The 22357-nt window shown below is 41.4% G+C and overlaps 2 protein-coding genes across 2 annotated transcripts; both read left to right on the top strand.

The window, feature by feature from the left end:
• Positions 1 to 3091: 3091 nt before the first annotated feature.
• Positions 3092 to 3761, top strand: LOC104436904 (mavicyanin). Its single transcript, XM_039309391.1, has 2 exons — positions 3092 to 3213; positions 3392 to 3761. The coding sequence occupies exons 1-2, from the start codon at positions 3092 to 3094 to the stop codon at positions 3759 to 3761; spliced, it is 492 nt and encodes a 163-aa protein (XP_039165325.1).
• Positions 3762 to 7041: 3280 nt separating this feature from the next.
• On the top strand, positions 7042 to 8012 carry LOC108958135 (cucumber peeling cupredoxin). Its single transcript, XM_018870079.2, has 2 exons — positions 7042 to 7240; positions 7589 to 8012. Exons 1-2 carry the CDS (start codon positions 7066 to 7068, stop codon positions 7954 to 7956), a joined length of 543 nt encoding a protein of 180 aa, XP_018725624.2. The 5' UTR covers positions 7042 to 7065; the 3' UTR covers positions 7957 to 8012.
• The last annotated feature ends 14345 nt before the right edge of the window (positions 8013 to 22357 follow it).

The following is a 22357-nucleotide window of genomic DNA, read 5'->3' on the forward strand; positions in this document are numbered from 1 at the left end:
TTGTTGCACTATGAAGATAGATTTTGCTTCAATAAATTTTATAATAAATCCTGCAAATTTTTCTTCTCATCTGGTGGAAATTCCTTTCTTTGTTTAGGTCTAGTCTTTGATCCCTTTAAAGGAATATATAGAGGTGGGGCACATTCGGACTTCGGATTTATTACCTCGTTGGCGACAGATGATGTCCTAGGTCTCCAAATATGAAATTTTCTCTTATAAAACTGTTGGTGCAGGCTTTATGCCTAGTTATAATCCTTGAAACTTTTTGAACTTATTCAGATTTGCAAGAACAAGGATGCTAAACCTCCGACATGGGAATATGTGCAACATATGAGAGGGTAAAGCCCAACTGCATCATAATTGTGAATTTGAGATGATTATGTTGGAGATCTCATATTTAGAGTAATGCTTTTGGTGGAAGATCATCGTGTTAGGATTTATATTCTTATGGTTCATGGCTTACAAATATAACTTGCAATAACTTTGTTTTAATCTTGTACTTGTGGTTTATTGGGGAATGTGCAGTGTTTCCCCTTACACGCATGATTGGAAGATTGCTTCATGCCAATGTTGGGTGGATTACTACCCCAATACTTGTGACAACCTTTTGACAAAAATCCTTCCCTGTCTGACCCTGATTGGCTACTATAGTTCTTTTTTGTACAAAGGCAGCAATATGCCAGTTTAGAGAGAAAGTAATATTTTCAGATGGGTGATAAAGATGGGTTTCCATTTATTAACTTAGAGAGGCGCCCTCATCCACATATCCTTTTCTTTCTGCAATTTGCATCTAAGTGTACATATTAACTTTGATCAGTTTAATTCTTCAGGTGCCTTGCTGATGAACCTCCCTCCCTCCCTCTAAGAGAAAACACTCTTACACACATGCATACAATGATATTCCACCATTCTTTCCTGGTTAATTTTGAGCAGGTTAACAGTCAGAGAATTACCATGCATCATATGCATTCTACGATTACTTATGTAATTACCCTCTTTTAGTTGTTTAGATTATTGCTTAGATTTAGTTATACATAATCCTCACAAATACAGGACAGAAAAATCTTATGGTTATCCTGAAAAGTAACATTCTTTCTGTGACTATTTTGTACAGAGCATTCATAGTGAATCTTGGTGATATGCTAGAACGATGGAGCAATTGTATTTTCAGGTAATATGCTTTAATAACAGTCTATATAGATAGATTGGCACGAGGAAAGCTTTGAACATGAAGGTTGGAGATTATCTTATGGCAGGCTACTATATATTGTTAACCTGTCCCAAACTCCACCAGAGTTTCTTCTATTGCACTCTCTTGGCTCTTTCTAATATCAGTGCCCCATTAGTAGCGAAAGAGTATCTACTCTTGACATTGGTCAGGAAAAATTTCCATATTAAACACGGTTGTTGAAGATGGTATGATGTTTTGATGACCAACATTAATTTATACACACAGACGAATTTATGAATATCAGACAATAAAATTGCAGTTCTAGTGCTTTTGTTATCACTCAGCTCTTATTGGTCAAATTTTGGATACTAAACTTTGCATGTGTTCTGGGATCTCTGACCACAGAAAAGGCTTAACATGCATTGTTATCATGCACGAAAACATGTTTAAATGATATATGAAGTGAGCTTTTTGCTTGAATCTAATTGGTGTCCTGCTATTCTCTATATTTAGAAAGTGATTCTCTATTCTTTCTTTTTTTGAATTTGAGTTGCTGTTTTTTTTGCTTCCGTTTGTCAAATCTATACTTTTGCTTTGCTTTTGCAATCAAGTCCAGGCTCCATCGAGTCATAGGGAATGGTCAAGAACGGTATTCTGTAAGGCCTTCTCTCTCTCTCTCTCTCTCTAAATTCTGGCACTCTTAACTCTGGTCCATGTTGACAATTCAAAAGTTTTTAGCACGCATCGACTTTGGATGCATTGTCTCTTCATCTTTCAAGCTTTTATGCTGAGGCAGCGGACTAAAGTGATTGACATAAATGGACAGGTTTCCAGCTCATTCTCTCTAAATTCTTGCACTCTTAACTCTTTCGTCGGGTGGTCCATGTTGACAATTCAAAAGTTTTTAGCACGCATCGAGTTTGGATGCATCGTCTCTTCATCTTTCAAGCTTTTATGCTGAGGCAGCGGACTAAAGTGATTGACATAAATGGACAGGTTTCCAGCTCATTCTCTCTAAATTCTGGCACTCTTTCGTCGGGTGGTCCATGTTAACAATTCAAAAGTTTTTAGCACGCATCGACTTTGGATGCATCGTCTCTTCATCTTTCAAGCTTTTATGCTGAGGCAGTGGACTAAAGTGACTGACATAAATGGACAGGTTTCCTGCCCATTCTCTCTAAATTCTAGCACTCTTAACTCTTTCGTCGGGTGGTCCATGTTGACAATTCAAAAGTTTTTAGCACCCACCGACTTTGGATGCACTGTCTCTTCATCTTTCAAGCTTTTATGCCGAGGCAGCGGACTAAAGTGATTGACATAAATGGATAGGTTTCCAGCATTGATTGAGAGCAATGTTTTCGTCCGTATGTTCAGTGGCTTCTCGAGGGTTTATGTCATTCGTCCAGTGATGAGGGGATATGCTATGTTCGACGTTCGTGTACCGTCTCCATTCATTTAGTCATTGGATTTGTGCCATGTGACGTCCCTCTCTCTTTCTCTCTCTGCCCATACCCACGGCAAGGAGAGCACCCGATGAACGCCACTGCAGCGGCTGCCGGCGGCAACCACGTTTCTGTCTCTGACACATGTCCCTAGATCTGGGTTTTCTTGTGCTCAGTCCGAGATTGTTAGGGTCTCGGCTCAATTATGGATCAAGGACTCGAATCAACCTCGAGCCATCAATAATTAACAGCTGTCTCCACGTCTCTCTCTCTCTCTCTCTCTCTCTCTCTCCCTCCCTCCCTCCCTCCCTCCTATAAAAACTTAATCACTATAAGGATCCGCACGCATTGCGATCGGAAGAAGCAGAAGGCAGGCTCGACTAAAAGGAGAGCTGAGTAGCAGAGGGGCGACCTGAAGGAGCACATGAAGATGGTAACTCGCGCGAATTTGACAACGTGGTTGATCACGATGATCGCCATGGGATTCATAGAGGTCGACACAGTGGCGGCGGCGACATACATGGTCGGAGACGGATTGGGGTGGACCGTCCCCTCAACGTATCCTATTACCAGTCTCAGGCTGCCTCCAAGACTTTCATGGTTGGCGACAAGCTATGTATAAACCCCTCGTTTTACCTTGTTCTTTTTCCTTTGTTTTTTTCCTACTCCTCTTAATTCTATTTCATTGTTAATTTGTCGGGCAGTTATTGAAACGATTTGCATGTATATGTGAGAATGAATGGAGTTCCAATCATGACTTATTGTGTAATTTCTACAGTGGTATCGATTTTGTGCGTCGCATCGTTAATGTAATGAGCATATTGATTTCAGCTTTCAATTGGACGGGGACGCACAACGTGGCCGAAGTATCAAAGGCCGAGTACGACAACTGCACCCAGGTCGTATCGGTTCTGGGCAGTCCGGTGGAAATCCAGCTTTTGAAGGGCGGGTCTAACTATTACATTTGCACCGTCGATTCACACTGCAACCTCGGCCAGAAGCTGTCCATCACCGTTGGATCGTCAACAGCTGCTCCGACCTCACCGAGCAATTCCGCTTCGTCGACGGCTTTTGACTCCAGTGTCTTGGTCCCTGCATTCATTACCATCGCCTGTCTCAATTTACTGTGTCATAACACTCGTCATTGAATTGAATGTTGTATATTATGTAGGGTAAACGCAATGATATCATCTCTATAATATATGGAAAATAAGGTCGATTGTCTCTTTCTTGGCCTATAAGAAAATAGAGTCAATTCATGCGAGTTAGATTGCCGCTGTTTGTTGATTTCGATCAATGGATTCCCCAAAACGTGATCTACTAGCGGTGAAGTGTACATATGTCTTTAGAGAAAACTGAAATTAGTCACTTATTCGGGCCCTTCCTAAGTACCCCTACATTATAAAATAGGAAAGTTTAAAAAAAAAAAGGTGATAAAAATAAATTAACATATTTTAAAACAATCCGCTTTCTCCACTTCACTCCCTTAACCACCTAAGCTTGTTAAGGTGTAGTGCGTGCAATAACGTACATAATGCTAAGATATGTCTAGTAAGTTGAAAGATGGACCCTCCATATGTGGTGCAAGCGTTTTCCAAATCGTGAGGGCCAACTACAGGGCATCCATTTTGTCTATACCTATATTTGCAGCAAAACACAAAAATAAGATGGAAGTATTCGATTCCATATCATGTGTGATTGCATAGGGCAATATCTGTGATTTGGATATTACGCAAATAGCATACATCATATCATAATCAATGGACAGCGTATTTACATCACATGGACCTCCTGATCCCCAAATTTCGATTATATGAACTTGAATGAGTTCGGATAAAAGCAAGGATACAATATCAAAGCAACTGTGAAAGGTAACAAAAAGTAATTAATGGACTAACAAATTAGCGCTTACTCAAAATAGTTTGTCGCTACATTGGACTAACCAGTGGCAACTCGAAATCGTCGGCCACAATCTCAATAGGACCCATTGATGGTTGCAGCTCTTCACGCACCGAGTTGACCAATCTTTTGTCCCTCATTAGGCACGACATAAAGTTTCAAGCTAGAGTTTTTCAAGCTTGAATCATCTCAGGATGGACTCAAAATGAAAATTGGTTATATATCAGGTGAGAGCAGGTTTAAGCCCGGCCCGATATCAAAGTCTCCTTTCTGTTGTTTCTAAAACCTAATTATTAATTTTTTTTTCAAGACCCAAGCATGCAATCGCCATATAATTAACACAATATAACTTAAAAATAAGGATAAATACCACCAAAAAAAAAAAACTCTAAATTATGTCCACTGTGACACCAATACTCTAAACTTTTTTTGTATAACTAAAAGTGGGATAAGTACACTAATGGTGCCATAAGTTGTGTACGGCGTTCACTTTGGCGCCAAAAGTTTCCGTCGGATCATTTAAGTGCCAAAAAATTTGAAAAACGCTCACTTTGGTGCCAATGCCGATCGATCGGCCGGAAATCTGACGTGGCCTTTTTTTTTTTTTTATTAATTTCTTGTGCTGATGTGGCTCGCGGAGTTTCCATTGGATCACTTAGGCCTTCAAACGACGTCATTTTAGCATCCTAACACCAAAACGACGCTGTTTTGTGTCTTTCCCCCAAATTCAAAACCCTAAATCCCCAAACAACACCGTTTTGTGTCGTCTTCTTCCCCGAGCAGATTCGTCTTCTTCCCCGAGCAGATTCGTCTTCTTCCCCGAAGAGATCCAACAATACCAACAGCACCGAACCAACAACACCAGCAGCGGAGAACTAGCAACACCAGTAATTTTCCAGAAAAGAAACCATGCATTCGCCTACGCCCTCCCCCAGTAGTTTTCCCCAATTTTCAATCACCTTATCAACCTTTCAAATCCCCGAATCTTAGCCTCACCACTGCCTTTTCCCATGAAATATCGTTCGGTGCAAAGGAAACGCGAGCTCGAAGAATCTCCGGAAGCACGAGCGATCCGGCCAATGGTAGCTGCGAAGATCTAGAACGCCATGGAGGTTGTCGGCGAAGCCAGTTGCTACAAAGGTGGCGGCCGTGGCCTCGCCATCCCCTCCTCCGCCCTCATCGTCGACACCTCCCTCTTTCTTGGGATTTTCTGTTCGTTTTTTTTTTGTTCTTTCTTTTTTTTGTCTTGCTGTGTCAAGCAACTACAATGGAGGTCGAGGGATGGCGGGCTGAGCGAAGGTGGCCGAGGGATGGCGGCCGAGTGACGGTGGCTGAGGGATGGCGGCCGAGCGACGATGGACGAGCAATGACGGACAAAAAAACCCTAATTTCATCTCCAAATAAAATAAAATAAAAAAACGGCGTCGTTTTTGTAAGGCTATCCACGTAGGACGGCAAAATGATGTCGTTTTCTTAAGGAAGACGGAAAACGACATTGTTTAAAAGGCCTCTCGATTTTTTTAAAAAAATATAAAAATCACGTAATTATTTTGGCCGAAATTTGTCGTCGGTAGCACCAAAGTGATCTTTTTTTCTCCGATTTGGCATTTAAGTGATCTGGCGGAAACTTTTGGCACCAAAGTAAGCACTGTACACAACTTATGACACCATTAGTGTACTTATCCCAACTAAAAACCTTAAACTTGTCCACTGTGACACAATTCCTTCAATAATTTTTATGTTATGAAAAAACTCAAACTCATACATATGTGATACATATACCTTATATTTCAATTCTATCATAATATTTTTATTACACTAATATAAGTTTATAGTATTTTATGACACAAAAAAATTGTTTTACCAAAAAAAAATTGATATAATTGTATTGCAATGGGCAAGTTGAGGGTTTTTGATGATATAAAAAAATTGGGGATCTTTTGTGTCATGATTTGCATAATTTAATATTTTTGTGATATTAACCGTAAAATTAAAGATAGTTGAGCTTATTCGCTCTACTCTTAGCCACTTTTCCGAATCCAGTCCCTCCAGTGTGTGTTGCCTTCCGCAAGATTTCTTTTGAATTTGAACATGAATATTTAATTCCATCTAAACTCTTTTTTTACTCTTAACTGTTTTAAAGATATTTTTAATTCCTTGAATATGTTTGGGCCAGTATGGGCTTTCCATGTCTTTTGGGCCCCAACCTAATTGGGCTCAAGCCACTCATGAAAAATATTGAGTGAGAGAGGATGCCATCCACATTCAAAATCACTGAAAATAATAATAATTTAACTGCATCAGAACTCTAGTGTGAGTGCGTGCATATTTGACTTTATATTTCAAATCCCAAACTCCATCACCGACTGTGCGGAAAATGAGATAATCAGTCAAAACCAATCAATTCATGTGCCTCGCTACCTGTCCAGCACAGTGCAGCCTGTTACCTCTTTGATCTCAGGATTCAAATCACCCCCTTGACAAAACAAGGAGCTACAGAGTCTTTCTTTGGGGGCGACCTGGCTTCAAATTGCAACACGAGCCAAGCTGAAAATGGCCGACGCGAAAATCACAGCCTGTCTTCTCGGGGTCGTGGTCGCGTTTTTATCGTGCGCCGAGGCGACGAATTACATAGTGGGAGGTTCTGAGGGATGGAAGATCCCTTCTAGCGCTGGCGCGTATTCCGACTGGGCGAGCCAACACACGTTCGAGGTCGGCGACATTCTAGGTGAGTCAGAAATCGGTTCTCGCCCGACATTAATCTTTCGAATTGATGTATATTTATGAGTGCAAAGTATACATGATATCTAAATTTACGTTGAAGAAGAAGATCCAGAACTATGGCAATTTCAGTTCGTGCACCTTTTGAGCTTGTTTTGTAAGTAGATCTCTCATCAGAAAGTGATACGACGTTTGAGCACAGATCTGGTCAACATGTCAAGAAGTGAAAGGTTTGAATGTGATCAGACCAATCCATCTCTGCCCCTGATCTGGGGTACTTGCGTTGACCATGATCGATAAGCTTTCACTCTTTGATGCTCCTGATCCTTCAATTCTTTTCCCTTTTTTGGGACAGTGTTCGATTTCGACTCGAGCGACAACGACGTTGGGGACGTGACCAAGGAAGACTATGACGCCTGCAACACCGACTCCCCATTCACAGTCCTGTCCACTTCTCCGGCTAATTATTCCCTGGATACCGCCGGCGACTATTACTTCCTCTGCACCACCGCAGGCCACTGTTCCCAGGGTCAAAAGCTGGCCATCACGGTTGCTGAGCCTCCGAGCGGCCCGACCTCCAGCCCGCCGGGATCCCCACCGCCGCCATCCCCCACCACTGGTGCAATCACATCTCCGCCAAGTGTTGGCTCGTCTCTTGGTGTTGCACGGCTAGTCGTGCTCATGTCCATTCTCATGGATTTATTGTGTCAGCTCTTCTCTTAGATAGAGTTGGAAATGTTGGTACATTGTGAGACGCTGTTGCAGAAGACATAGCGGATGAATTCATTGCCTTTCTTTGGAATAAGACAGTGGCATTCGTGTGATGGAAATAATCAATAAGCAGTATGGAGAATCTTGAGTTGGATTGAGTCGGCCTTGGATCTTGATTTATGTCGCCGTTTGGCTTGTTGATGCAAAGAGAACACGATGACAGTAGGTATTACTACAAATTCGAATTTACTAGAACTTTTGAAGATACTATATAATAATACAATAATGAAATTTGCTGACATAAAATTTCTAATTTATTTCGGCAAGTACCATCAAATAAGAAGACTTTATCATTCACGAATCAAAAGAGGTCATGGATTTATAGGATTTTCGATACATAAAAGCATTGTCGACACCATTCAATCAGCACATCCATCATCGAATAAATTGATGAGAGCTCTAATCTTTAATGAAGATTTCAGCAACAAAGTCAGACAACAAGAATACTTAGCATATTAATATATATATATATATATATAGCTTAATAGCTTTATTTTTTTTTTTTTTTTTTGGTGAGATAACTTATGGTTTGAGCTTATCACATAATTCTTTGAGACTGAGAGGAACAACGATGAATTGATTAGCAGCTTCACTTGCAAGGAAACTACTAGTCTTATGCTAAACGTAGTCGCTCAAGCAAAATTAACAAATGCTTCTTTCCGATTACTATCGGTGGCGACCAATGGGCCGGTCCTGCCGGACAAGAGACGATCATGCTTGGACCACAGCCCGGCCCATTCATCTAACCACGGCTGGGCTGGGCCAACCCAACATGGACCTCGTCAAGTCAAATGGGCCAGCCCGGTCTATTGACATCTCTAATTAGAACGTTACCAAAATATCTTGACCCACACGCCATGTCATTCACCCGGATCATCCAAGTTGAATTTCGAAAGTTTCATCTCTTTTCAATGTCATAAAGAAAATACATAACTTTAGAAAAATAGTCAATATTACTTATATGGATATCCTTTTGACGCTTTTCTTTCAAAATGATCTTTTTTTTTTGGCCTGTTGTACTCAAACTCTCAATGTATTGATTTTTTTTTTCTGAAGTAAATAATAAAAAATAAAGCTTATTTGTCACTATAACTAAATATTTTACATAAATAATGTTGTCTATAATTGATTTTAGTATTATATCTATTCACTCTCTAAAATTAACAGTGGGAAAAGGTCATTTTGTGTGAGATTTTCTTTGTATTTACGGCATATGCTCTTCTTTTTGTTTAGTTTAACCGCCAAAAACTTGTTCCATCTAAATCAACAGCTTGTTCTCTGATCTTCATGTAGTCTTCAACTTCAACAATGGAGCGCAGGACGTGGCCGAAGTCACGGAGACGGCTTTCAGCTCATGCGACGGGGCCAACCCCCTCTCGATCTGCACCGTCCTGCCGGCAAGAATCGCCCTCACCACCGCGGGCCGGCATTTCTTCATCTGCACCGTCCCCGGCCACTGCTCGTCTGGCCAAAAGGTTGCCATCAACGTCACCACCGCCCCTCTGCCACTCCACCACCACCGTCCTCCTCTGCCGCCCCGCCCCCCAAGGCAGCCACTCCTTCTCCCTCCACCTCTACCCCGATCTCCTCCGCTGCCACTCCAACTCCGTCGCCCTCCGCCTCCACTTCGTCATCGTCAACTGTTTCTCCACCGAGCGGCACTGTGACTCCGACACCTTCCACAGTGAGTCTTCCGCCTAAAGCAGCGACTCCATCACTCTCCGCCACCCCGCTGCCCTCCAGCACGGCTGCTCCACCATCTTCAGTGCCGGCTCCCTCAGCGGTAGCGGCATCTCCTGCGGGAGATGCAGTTCCTCCCGCCCCAGGGAACTCGGCAGCATCACTCAGCATCACCGGCGTTTCTGCAGTAATTTTGACAGCGGCCGTAGCTCTGTTCACCTTTCCGTGATTTTGGCGGAGTCATTTTTTTGGTCATTAATTTGGTCATCATATTTTCATTTTTTTCTGGTTGCGGAAGATGAAATGATGATGTGAATGGTGATCTTGGAGTTCTCATTCCCCATCACCTTCCTATTGAAGATAACGAAGGTTTCCTCGCGATGCTTGTGAATGTCATATGCCATGCAACGATGAAAAGAAAAGCAGGAAATGAAACAAAACTTCATTGCATGACCAAGGCAGTCCAAATCTAAAGGAGTTTCATCATCTACATCAGAAATCAATTAATCTAACAAAGAAGATGTTTGCAATGGGCACTTTTGTTATGATCCGCTACTTTCCCTGGAAAAAAAACAACAATCATTCCTCGATTCTTACAAAGACAAGCAACGAAAGGCCAAATTTCTTAGGTTATCAGCTGTAGCAACAACATTGCAGCAGAGTTTCCACAAGAGAATCTCATCTCTGGGGGCAGACAATGTTCCAACACAAGTTTCCAATACCTCACTGACCACTCTGGAGCAGCTTGAAGACTCTGGGTTGTTGTCATCCGCTTCACCTTCTGTTATATTGCAAAGTGGTATGCAGATTTAACGAAGAAAGCTATACTTCTATTCCAGGGCCAGATCACTCTACTTCATTTCTCCCCCAGCTACTATGACTTTCGTGCACCGTGGCCTCTTAAACATCTGCAGTTATCCTCATCAGCCTGTAGGAAAAAAGAGTGAATCATCTGCAAAAAGTAGATGGGACAACAGAGGGCATTCCTTCTTCAGTTTAATGCCTTTGTTCTGACCTTCCTGCACAGCATTGACTAAGCTTACTTCCCATTGCTCGCGGAAATGCACTCCAAGATCGCGAAGCCCTCACGGTCGATTCAAGACACAAATACTTATATCAAAACCACTGGCATATGCTGTACAATTTGCCATTTCTTGAAATATCTTCTGATTGAAAATTGCGGTGTAAGAACTGGTTCATGTAGAAGTGCCCTAGTGGTTCAAGAGAATCCATAAAAAGTAAAAGAATGGGTCGTACGTTGTCATAACCTCAGACCAATCAATTGAATATTGATTAATGTGTAATTGATCGATTTTTATTTTGTTATCTCTTCATTATTTAGGGACAAATTAATGTACAAGACATCAGCTGCAAACAAGAACAAACTTGACGTTTTCCTACGGAAGGACAAACCTCAAATGAATTCATACAAGAGGTGGAGATGTTGGTAGACCGTGAGATGCTGTTACATGACATACAGTGGATGAATTCATTGCTTCTTCTTCGGAATAAGGTAGTGATTGATTTGGTTTTAATGATTCTTTGGAGAATTTTGAGTAGGTTTGACTCGGCTGAAATCCATTTGGCCGGAGACCATTCAAGTGGTACAAGGTAGTTATCTCGATTTTGGATGTTGATTCATGTCATTTGTTTGACTTGTTGCGAGAGATGACGATGATAGGATATATTACTTAAAATCGAAATCAAATTTACTGTTGCTTTTAATAATACTATATAACGAAAATATAAAAATTTGATAACATGAAATTATACATATATTTCGGAAATTGCCATCAAACAATAAGACTCCACCATTCATGGATCAAGACATATGTTATTCCAGCTAAACGCAGATCTATAGGATTTTTGCGATAAGATTTTTGTAGTTGTTGACACCTAGTTTTTTTATCTTTCAAATAGTATAAAAAATCAAATCAAATAAAAAAATCAAAATCAAATAAAAAAATTTAGCTATTAATTTCGAAAAAAAAAAAAAGAAAAAGAGTTGTGAGGTCCGGGTCGGGCCGGATCCGGCCTTGGCCCGACCCGGCCCCCTTTTTCCTTTTACTTTTTCCTGCATGGGCCTAAGCCCAACCCTCCCATTTACTTTTTCTTTTTCTTTTCTTCCCCTTCGCACAGCCCAACCCTCTCTTTCCCTCTGGCCCGGCCCACCTCCTTGTCTTCTCCCTCAGCCGCCTACTGCACGGGGAACCAGCGAAGAGAAGGTAGCTGTCCGCTTGGGTAACTGGCGAAGCCGAAAGCAGGGCTGGAGAGGCAGAGGAGACAGCATCATTTCGCCGGCAGGTCAGCGGGTTGGGGGGAGCAGATTCGGACGCACGCGGAGCTAATTCGCGGGCACACGAAGAGAAGCAGGGGGGATCTGCACCAGCATAAGGGGAGAAACAGGAGAAAAACAGAGAGCAGGATCGAGAGAGAACGGGGACCGAGCACACAAAAAAAAAACGGGGAGAAAGAAAAACGAGAGAAAAACACAGGGGAGGAGGAGTCGTGGTGATAGCCCTCGCCGCGCCACCGCTACCCCTTTCGACGCCTGCAGCCCGAAGCCGCGACGCCGCCGCTGCCCAGGAGCCGCGACGCTGCTGCAGCTTCAGCCTCAACCCGACGCCGTCCAAACTGAGCCGCCGACCCCTGCGCTCGTTGCCTGCACCTTCGCGCCGTTGCTGCTGAAGCGCCGAACGTCTGCCAGCACCGTCGGTACCAGCTCGAGGACCGCCGCGTCTCCGCCCCTGCTCTGCCGCGCCGGAACGCTGACCCCGAGCCCGAAGCCGCGACGCCGTCCGTGCCGTTGTCGCTGCCCAGGAGCCGCGACGCTGCTGCAGCTTCAGCCTCAACCCGACGCCGTCCAAACTGAGCCGCCGACCCCTGCGCTCGTTGCCTGCACCTTCGCGCCGTTGCTGCTGAAGCGCCGAACGTCTGCCAGCACCGTCGGTAGCAGCTCGAGGACCGCCGCGTCTCCGCCCCTGCTTTGCCGCGCCTCCACCTGCAGAATCCGCGAGCCCTGCAGTAGCTCGCCATCGCCCGCCGCGTCTCCGCTGTCACTCGCCGCGCCGCCGCCGCCGTCAAGTCCGTCGCTGCCGTCATCAGCGCCGCCAAGGAGCCGTAGGGCTTCGGCCACGAACCGGGTCGCACGGATCGGGCGCGGGTCGCAAAACAGGTAGGTTTTTCTTTTTTCTTTTTTAAAGCAATTTTGGGCTTGTTTTGGACTTGGTTTATTTTTGCTTGCGGGCTTAAGGATTTTAGAGATTGTGGGTTTAGGGAGTTGTGGGCTTCATTTTCTAAAATAAAAAGATTCGACTAGATTAGGCCCGCTGGTTGGGCCCAATCCGAACTGAAGAAAGGCCCGACCAAGGCTAGTCGGGCCGGTTCGGCCGGCCCCCCCATTTGGACCGAACCCGGGTCCGGTCTCCGACCGGACCCGATCCGCGTTGACCGGGTCGGGTCGAACCGAACCTGACCCGGTTCACCTTTTAAATTTAATTTAATTTAAAATTTTAAAAATATTTTCTTTAAAAAAAAAAAAAAATCTAAAAAAATTTCGAAAATCAGAAAAAATGTATTTAAAAATTAGAAATTAGTTATTTTTTTTTTTTTTAAAAAAAAAAAATTAATTAAAAATTAAAAATTTAAAAATTTAAAAAAAAAAAAATTTAAAAAAAAATTTAAAACAATTTCGAAAATCCAAAAAAAAAAAAAAAAAAAAAAAAAATTTCGAAAATCCAAAATGATGGGGTTTGATTAGGACTTGCCATGTATTGCCATTTTAGCGTTATTAGACCTTTATGTGCTCGTATATTGATTATGTCAAATGTTTAATTTGCATATCTAATTATGTTTGATTGCACGTGTTTAATTTTATGGCAATTAGGATTTTGATAGTTATGATTATTACTTTAATGATCGCGCACCCCGCATGATCACCTCGTATGTTAGTGGACAATGATAAAATTAATCCAAACTGTCGACAAAAATCATTTTGTTAAAATGAACAAGATTAGGTACCGAAAGGGCACCATTGATTAATTAGTGTAATCAGTCCCAGCACCTGGATTCTCTGGTTGCGTAGGAAGTGAGGTATACTCCCATACCTCACTTGGTTTCTAGCCACGACCCCAATAGGCTAGTGGCGACTCCTTTTGTGCAAAATTTCTTAAAAATATCCCAACGTCACGCGGGGTATGGGCTTGGGAGCCCGCGCCCTAATCATGGGCGCCCAGGCCCGTCACTTTAAGCAATGCCAAACTGCGCTCTTCCTCCAGAGGTAGTCGCGACAGTAGTGCATCAAAGTAGAAAATGTTTTCATCATTAATAACAATCTATGCCAATATTTTCATGAACGGTGAGAAAAATTTCTATTCATTTATTCTTGTAAGCGATACAACTAATTACTTTTTGAAAAATGTTTTCTAAATAATTTATTTTTTCATGAAATGAACAAACCTTTAATGGATAATTGTTTTGCCAAATAAGTTTATTCAACAACAAAGACATACCCAAGATCTTGGGCCGGCCCAATCCCATCCGGGCCTTGTGACTTGCCGGCCCGTCAAGTCAAATGGGTTAGCGGGCCAATTGGCATCTCCAATTCAAGGGTATCCAAAAGATTTGAGTAGTAAATGGGTCATAAATGGATTCATGATTTTCTTATACCTAACCCGGCTTCATGATTCTCTTATCATTTTTTCTTGCTCTTACTCAATCTCGCGCTTAGTCACTTTACACATAAGTTTTCCTAGATTGAATTAGACATAGAAGTGCTTTAGTAATATGGGTTGTGGTGGGTCAGGTATAGGTCATTAGTTTTGCATTACATAGTAATAGATCAAAACAAGTTAGATGGGTCTATTTGAGTCAAACAATTTTCAATCCATCCCAAACCGGACTCAATTTGCCCATTTAATTGATCTACTTGATGCCATGACGCAAATTATCACGACTTGATGATATCAACAAAGGTTTGTGATGTTGACCTGAAAAAATCACAAAATTTCGTTATAGTCCATGACACAAAAAATAGCAAACCAATGCACTTGTGCCATATTTACTCAAATTAATTTTTGTGTCACAAGAAATTTTAAACTGGTATACTTGTGCCATATTTACTCAAATTAATTTTCGTGTCACAATAAATTTTAAACTAGTACACTCGTGCCCTATTTACCCCAAATTCATTTTTGTGTCGTAAAAAATCTCAAACCAGTACTCCCATCCTATATATATCCCAAACTAATTCACATGCTAGGAAAATCTCAAAGTGCTATCCTCATTAACTTTTGTCCAATTTTGTGACATGAAAATTAGTTTGGAATAAATATGACACATATATACCAACTTGAAATTTATTATAACACAAACATTAATTTGGAGTAAATGATGCTCGGCTATATAATTGGGTTTATTTGTGATGAAAAAATTAATGCAAAATAAATGTAGTGTGAGTGTACTTATTTAAGGATTTTTTGTGGTATTTATTAGTTCTATTCCTTTTTTGTCCTACACCTGATTTTTTTTCCGGAAAAATCACCAATTTACCCCCTATGAAAGCTCCCCACATTCGTTCCACGGAAAATGACATCTGAGAAAACGTTTTCTAGATTTGCTAGCGTTCGTTTCACGGAAAATGAAATGGTCAAGGAAAATGTTTTCCATCATTGGAAAAAACAACCTTTAAAAGTAAGGAAAATATTTTCCACTTTTGAGAAGTGGAAAACATTTTCTATAACTTCTTCCATCTTGCTTCTTTTTACCAATACATTTTCGTTTTATTTTTATACTTTCTTTTCTTTTTCTTTTTTTTTTTTTAAATTGAGTTTTTAAATTTTTTTCCTTTTCTTTCTTTCATTTTCATCTTCTTCTTTGGCTTTGGCTAGTCGCCGGCCGGGCGGCGGTCGGCGATCGGCCGCAAGCTCGCTCGAGCCTAGCCCTAGGCCGGCGAGGCTCGCCTAGCCCGATTTGGCAAAGCCGAGCTTGGGCCTCGCCGGATCGGGCGAGGTGGAGCTCTTGTTGGCTTGGGGCGGAGCTCGGGTCTCGCTAGATCCAGCGAGCCGGGTGGAGCTCGGGCCTCGCTGGAGCTCGCTAGAGGTTCGCGGGGCTCACGGTGAGCTCGGGCAAGATCGGCTAAGTCTCGAGCTTGCCGGATCTAGCGAACGGGTCTTGGTCGGCCATCGGGCGGGGCCATCGTCAAGCATGCAACGGCGGAGGAAGGAGGAGGAAGAAGGAGGAGGAAGGAGGAAGGAAAAGAAAAGAAAAGAAAAAGAAAGAGAAATTAATAAATGATAAAAATTTCGATTTTTAAAAATATAAATAATTAAAAATTCATTTTTTAAAAATATAAAAATAAAAATAATTTTTTGGTCAATTAAAAATATTAAAATTCAATTTTTGATAATTTTTCTCATATAATTAAATTAGCTAATGAACGGTGGAAAATATTTTCCATTCGAAGTTTAGGTTTCGGCCGAACACCGGAAAATAGAGTCATTTTCTGAAAAATGACTTCTAAGAAAATATTTTCGAAAACATGATATTTTCCGCGAAAGTAAAGGACCCTTACCAACAGATTTTCCTTAGAACCTGCACTTCATCAAATCCCGAATGAGCAAATGTGCCTTAACAAACTCGGTGAAAACAAAGCCTCATCAGAAAGAGCTTCACCGGTATCCACTACTCTGGGTTTCTTTTCCCTCATGGACTCTCATATATCACCTTATGGACAAATTTCAAGGTAATCATTGTTATGTGAGTAATACCTACATCGTTAACCACATGAATGCCAGGTAAACTGAGATGGGTGCTCAAATCCATCAAGTACATCTTAAATTTAGAGTTTGTGGTAAAGCTAGAAACGAAGAAGAGTGTGCGCCAGACAAATAAAGCCATGCAAATTCATGGTCTGAATAACAACCTCAATACGAACTTGATAACCAAAATTTTTTTAGTGAAAAGATAGTGGACCCGATATTAGAAAAAGACAAACAACAACTTACTGAAAAATGAGTTCGTAGCATATCCGTTTCATCTCCAGACGTGACGGATTCTTCCACAATATTTTCACTTGCTTTAGGATTTTTCTTCTCTTCAGAAGGATCCGCCTCAGAGACTTAGTGGCTGATCTTCCTGGAAAGGATCTGTGCTTGAACATAATCCTGGCGATCTAACCACAAATGAACCTGCAAAATCCATCGATCGGAAAACCAATTATAGCAATAGCGCATAATGGCTGAAAGACATACAAAAAACCCATACTTGTTCAAGGATAAAGGCAATTTTCTCCACCTCTGCATTGTTCCAAAAGTTTCTACCTGCAAATTAAGCCCATAATAGGAATGCTGGACAAGGAAAAACCAATTACAAAATTAGTGACAATAGAAGTAGACTTCCAATAACCGCAATTTATCGCATCAAATCAGCAGCTTCTTCTTTAAGACCCTATTCTTCCTTTATTTTGCAAGTTTCTTGATCAACTGTCCTCTCTCAATTTCAACATATATATGCATAACAAAACCAGTATAGAAACCACAAAACAAAAACAGAGTGCTCATCATCATAAGCTGCAGTAGAGTTTGATTTCACAAAATCACCTTCCCAGCGATGACAGAGTAGTCTTAATAAGCTCTATCTTGGTCTCAGGATGAGGTGTCTGGTCAACGTATTGCATAGCCTGCTGTGCCATTGACGTCACAGCCTGTTGATAAAACAGCAATATTTAGGTCACTATCCAATCAAGTCAATGACTTGATAATGGCTGGATCACAATTAAAACTTTGATTTGAATTATTTGATTAACGGCACAGAAAATTTGTCACTCTAGAATAAATATATGGTCAAAAAAGGCACCAAAAGGGACATAAGCAAGTTGCAATACAAATACGGATATCTCTATGAAGAGGATCCCAGCCAATTGAAAACTTGCAAACAACACAAGTACCATAATATCCCCATAAAGGACATATCATGAAATGTATCCTGAAATAGACATGAAAAAAAAGTAATGTGGTTCATACATGAGTACAAGAAGTAAAAATTTGGGCCAATCATGGGAGACAATCCAGAAACACAAGGTGAGAAACTGAAGAGGATCCCACAATACTAGATTCTAGAGGATTCCACCATACTAGATTCTAGAGCACAAGCACCAAGATTGAGATCTTGCATCCCAACAGATTGCCTAGAGCCAACTCCCATGTTGATGTGCCAAGCACATTCATTTTTTAGATAGTTATACATAGATGGCATGTCACAACTACACGGAATGACAGTTCATGATCTAATCAGTATGCATAAGGGAGACAATCCCTGCAATATAAAATCTAACCCTTAAGGTAAAGGTTGTTAAGATTGATCCTAAATGCTTGCTATTGGACCATACTTTGGTTCAATGATCATAAGATTATACAGAAAGTTAAGGGCTAAAGTGATAGATTCTTAATCTATTTTCTGTACTAACACATGTATGTTATCTTTGAAAAGAGGGAATGAAGTTTAAAAGCAGAAGACAAAAGCACGATTATCACTACAGCATAAGCACATCACTGAAGAAGCTCTTGTACCTCATAAAGAAAGTTAACTAGAGAAGCATCTGGGGCAAAAGTAGAGAAAAGAGTATCCAAACACAAAACCGGATGATGGCGGTGAAAAGAGGAAAACAGGAGGATGAAAGAAATAGACAAGGTGTTGGCAATGGGTTGCACTGCTGTTTGTGAAGGCACAACGGACCTTCATTTACCCCAACCCAAGCTCTCATGAAGGCTATTCTTACTCACTGAATAGCTTATGGATTCTCCAAAGTCTATTTAGAAAGTATATTCAACCTTTCCACAACCACCAATTAAATCTTCCATCCCATCTAATTCAGGAAGAGGGCAACACCTCATTCTCACTTATAATCCCCTTATAGTTCAATTACCAAAGTTAGCCCTAATTAGCAGGTTTGGCCTACAGGTATTTTTTTAGATGTGCAATGGGTCATGCACAGTGAGCACTGAGACCCAATTTGGTTTACTATGAGATTGACTCCTAATTAAATAGGCAAGGTAGGCTTTTGGGACAGGGATTAGGAATCCCATTCTACATTGCAATGATTTTGCTCCTAATCTCATCTGGGAATGATTTTCGATGTGACCAAATTCCATCTTTTTAATTGCATGGTATATAGATAGCAATCTTAATAACAATAGTAAAAGTAAAATTCTGGTGTATGTATAATAGATAGCCACCAGTCATAGTGCTCTAACTAATCCAGAGGAACTTATTAGCATTTAGCATAGCATAACAATGACTACCATTATTCACCGAATGCCTGCATCTCTCTATTTGGCTTTGAGGAGGGATCATTACCTTTTCGGTATCTTGGGATTCCGATCATCTCATCTAGGCTTCGGAAAGTTGATTGCATCGCTCTAGTAAACATCGTCACATCAAGGGTACAATCGTGGACACAACGATTTCTCTCCTATGCAGGCCGACTACAACTCATCCGATCGGTGCTCCACTCTGTTCAAGTTTATTGGGCTAATGTATTCATCCTACCGAGATCAGTCTTGGATAATATTGAGCGTATTTTAAGACAATTCTTATGGAAGGGCCCAGACCTAGGCAAGGGTGGAGCCAAAGTTGCATGGTCTGACATTTGCCTCCCAAAGTCTGAAGGAGGCCTTGGTATCCGAAGACTAAGGGAAAGCAATACAGCTGCCATGCTAAAGCACATTTGGTTTTTATTCACGGACAAGGAATCCCTTTGGTGCAAATGGATCCACTCAGTCTTTTGAAGAATGTAAATTTTTGGTTCGCCTCTAAACCTACAACTTGTTCTTGGTCCTGGAAAAAAATCCTAGACCTCCGTGGCGAATTCCGCAGCTCCTTTTCTTGGCGTGTGGGAGATGGATGCTCGATTTCCTTTTGGTTTGACAATTGGCATCCCAAAGGGCCGCTTAATTTATTATTCTCCAATGCAGATATATATTGAACTAGGCTTCCCAAAGGAGCTACTGTTGCTGATTTCATGGCTTTTCCGGACCCTTCTTCAGGTGTTTTGGAAGTGATTAACTCTTGGGCTGACCCCATTCCTCATCTTATTGGTGATCCCGATCGCTTCTCCTGGTTTGGCAACCCTTCTGGCAACTTCTCTGCAGCCTCAGCGTGGGACGCTATTCGACTGAGAGGCCAACTGAATCAGTGGGCTCCTTTCATTTGGGACTCTTTACTAGTTCCGCGCTACCAATTCCTGCTTTGGTTGATCACAAAAAATAGACTACCAACTCAAGTTCTACTACTCACATATGGACGTATCCCGGCTGTGAATTGCGGTTTTTGCTCTTCTCGACCTGATTCGGTTGACCACTTATTTTTTGGTTGTCCTATTCCTGCTGCCTTAATCATGTCTTGGGCTACTATATTTAATTTCGCTTGGCGGAATAAATCTTGCGTGGATAATCTGCATTGGGCGATAAAGTACTTATCTGGTGCTTCTTTTCGCTCCTCTCTGGCTCATTTCGGGTTTGCCGTTACTTGCAATATCATATGGATGGAGCGGAATAACATACTTTTTCGAGGTAGACCCCCTTCCCTCCCGGCCATGAAAGGACGTCTTGAAAGAGTCTTAAAGGACAAAGCCTTATCCTTCCATCATGTTCCTCCCACTGCTCCAAATAGAAGACTACTCCAAAGCTGGGTGCTCAATCCTTCCATTTTAGCGGATTAATCTTCTACTTTGGACATTCGGCTTTTGAGTAGGGTGTTATCTCCTACAACCTTTATTGTTCGGAGGTCCTTTTGAATTCCTAGATGTTGCAGTGGAAGCTTGGAATGAAGGACTTCACTCCTATCTATGGCTTCCATCGATTTCTTTCCTTCTTGTCCTAGGCGGGCTTTTGGGCTTCTCTTTTCTTTTGCTGTTCCCTCTATGGGTTTCAGGGAAGGTTAGCTGAATCTCTTTGGCTGTTGTTTGGCCCTCTCTTTTCGCCGCTCGGTTTGTTTCCTTTTACCTTGGCCTCCTTCCACTCGCTCTGACTTCTGTCTTTGAGAGTGTAGGTTTTTGGGTCCAAGTTTTCGCTGTATAGCTCTATATAGCTTTATGGATTCTAGTCAATATATTTCTTACCTTTACCAAAAAAAAAAAACAATGACTACCATTAATGAAGAGCAATATTTCCACCAGCTTATCACCCAAAAGCAGAGATGAAAAGACAAATACCTGGACATAGTTTAATCCCCATTATCCAATTTGCCCCTAACGAAGGAGCGTAAGATACTTCCTTTAGTACAAGAAAGTTCGGGAGCAACTATATACATGAAAAACAAATTAGCACGTATGGATATCCAAGTATCAATGTCATCAAATGATTTGACTCCTTTAATTTTTCTTGATGAGGAAGGCGAAGAGTGCTTTGAGCTGGGAAGACAAAAGTTACAACACTTCTGCTGTAAAGAGTGCGCATCTTGTTCTGATACCAATTCCATTTGCACAAGTTCTGTACCCTGAGAGCCCAAAAATCTTGAATTATAAGGAGGGGGGAAGAGGAACGATGAAAAGACCAAAATATATTGCTTTGTAGAAAGTGTATTCAGTGTATCATTTTAGTCCAACACAAGGCCCAGATCTGGTCCACCTACAAAATATGCAATCAAATTTAAGACAGCTAGATGGGAGTTCTATGATATCTTTAGTCCCCATTTTAGAGACAACATGAAACCACATTCTTCAGCTCCTTTCTTTTGGTAAGAGAGAGGGAGGCTCAAGGGGAGAGAGATCATTCATTCAACTATGAACATCTTCAAGCTCTCAAAGTAGCCTTATGAACCATAGTTTGCTTGTGGATTTGGTGGCAGATTTCCTCAACAAGATTGAGGAGCTTTTCCAAATTTGTAGCCCGAGTTCAAGTATCACTGCTCTCCTTTGTCATATGTAAACAGACAACTCCCATCAGCAGGTCTATCTTTCCCACCAGGGACTTGGAAACAACCATTTTGGAGAGGTGCTTCTCAGCTTCCTAAAATGGTCATAGAACTAACAGGTCATGCTGATAGAATATCATACAGGCTTGCATAATTACTATTATGCAGTCTCTCTAGCAGATGATAGTGTTGATTTAATAGATCAAGGCATATAAATAATTAAAGCTCTCTACAACAGTGGTAACAAAACCCTACACACAGAGTTCCTTTCGTTGAGTGATTCAGCTCTATAGAATTTTTGAGCACATTAAGAAAGCTCTAATCACAAGATATACTTTTGTAAATGGTGAGTCATAGCAGAGCTCCTCCCACACTTCTAAAGCGGCATCAAAATTTCAGGCTACATTGGACAAGAATGGTTTCACAATGCCAGACATCGACGCTTATAGCTATAACAAATTTTATGAGAAGAAGTTGACTAAGCATGGTATGCAATGTTCACAAAATAAAACTATGAGGACAACACTCTCAACCTCAAGACAAGCCTTGGCCTTCAATGCACCAAAACTTCTTTTCCACTTTTTTGGAACTTGTCTCCCAAATCCAAAGAACCATACCCTATAGGTATCGGGCGCGAGAGGCTGCTCGGGGTTAAATGAGGGGTCTAGGCAATCAGTCAAAGACTGACATTGATAAAGAATATAAATAAATGTTCAACATAATCAACCTGGATGCAGAGGCATAACAGCTATGCAAGTTTCTT

Source organism: Eucalyptus grandis, chromosome 3 (genome assembly GCF_016545825.1).
Source record: "Eucalyptus grandis isolate ANBG69807.140 chromosome 3, ASM1654582v1, whole genome shotgun sequence".
NCBI classification, from domain to species: domain Eukaryota; kingdom Viridiplantae; phylum Streptophyta; class Magnoliopsida; order Myrtales; family Myrtaceae; genus Eucalyptus; species Eucalyptus grandis.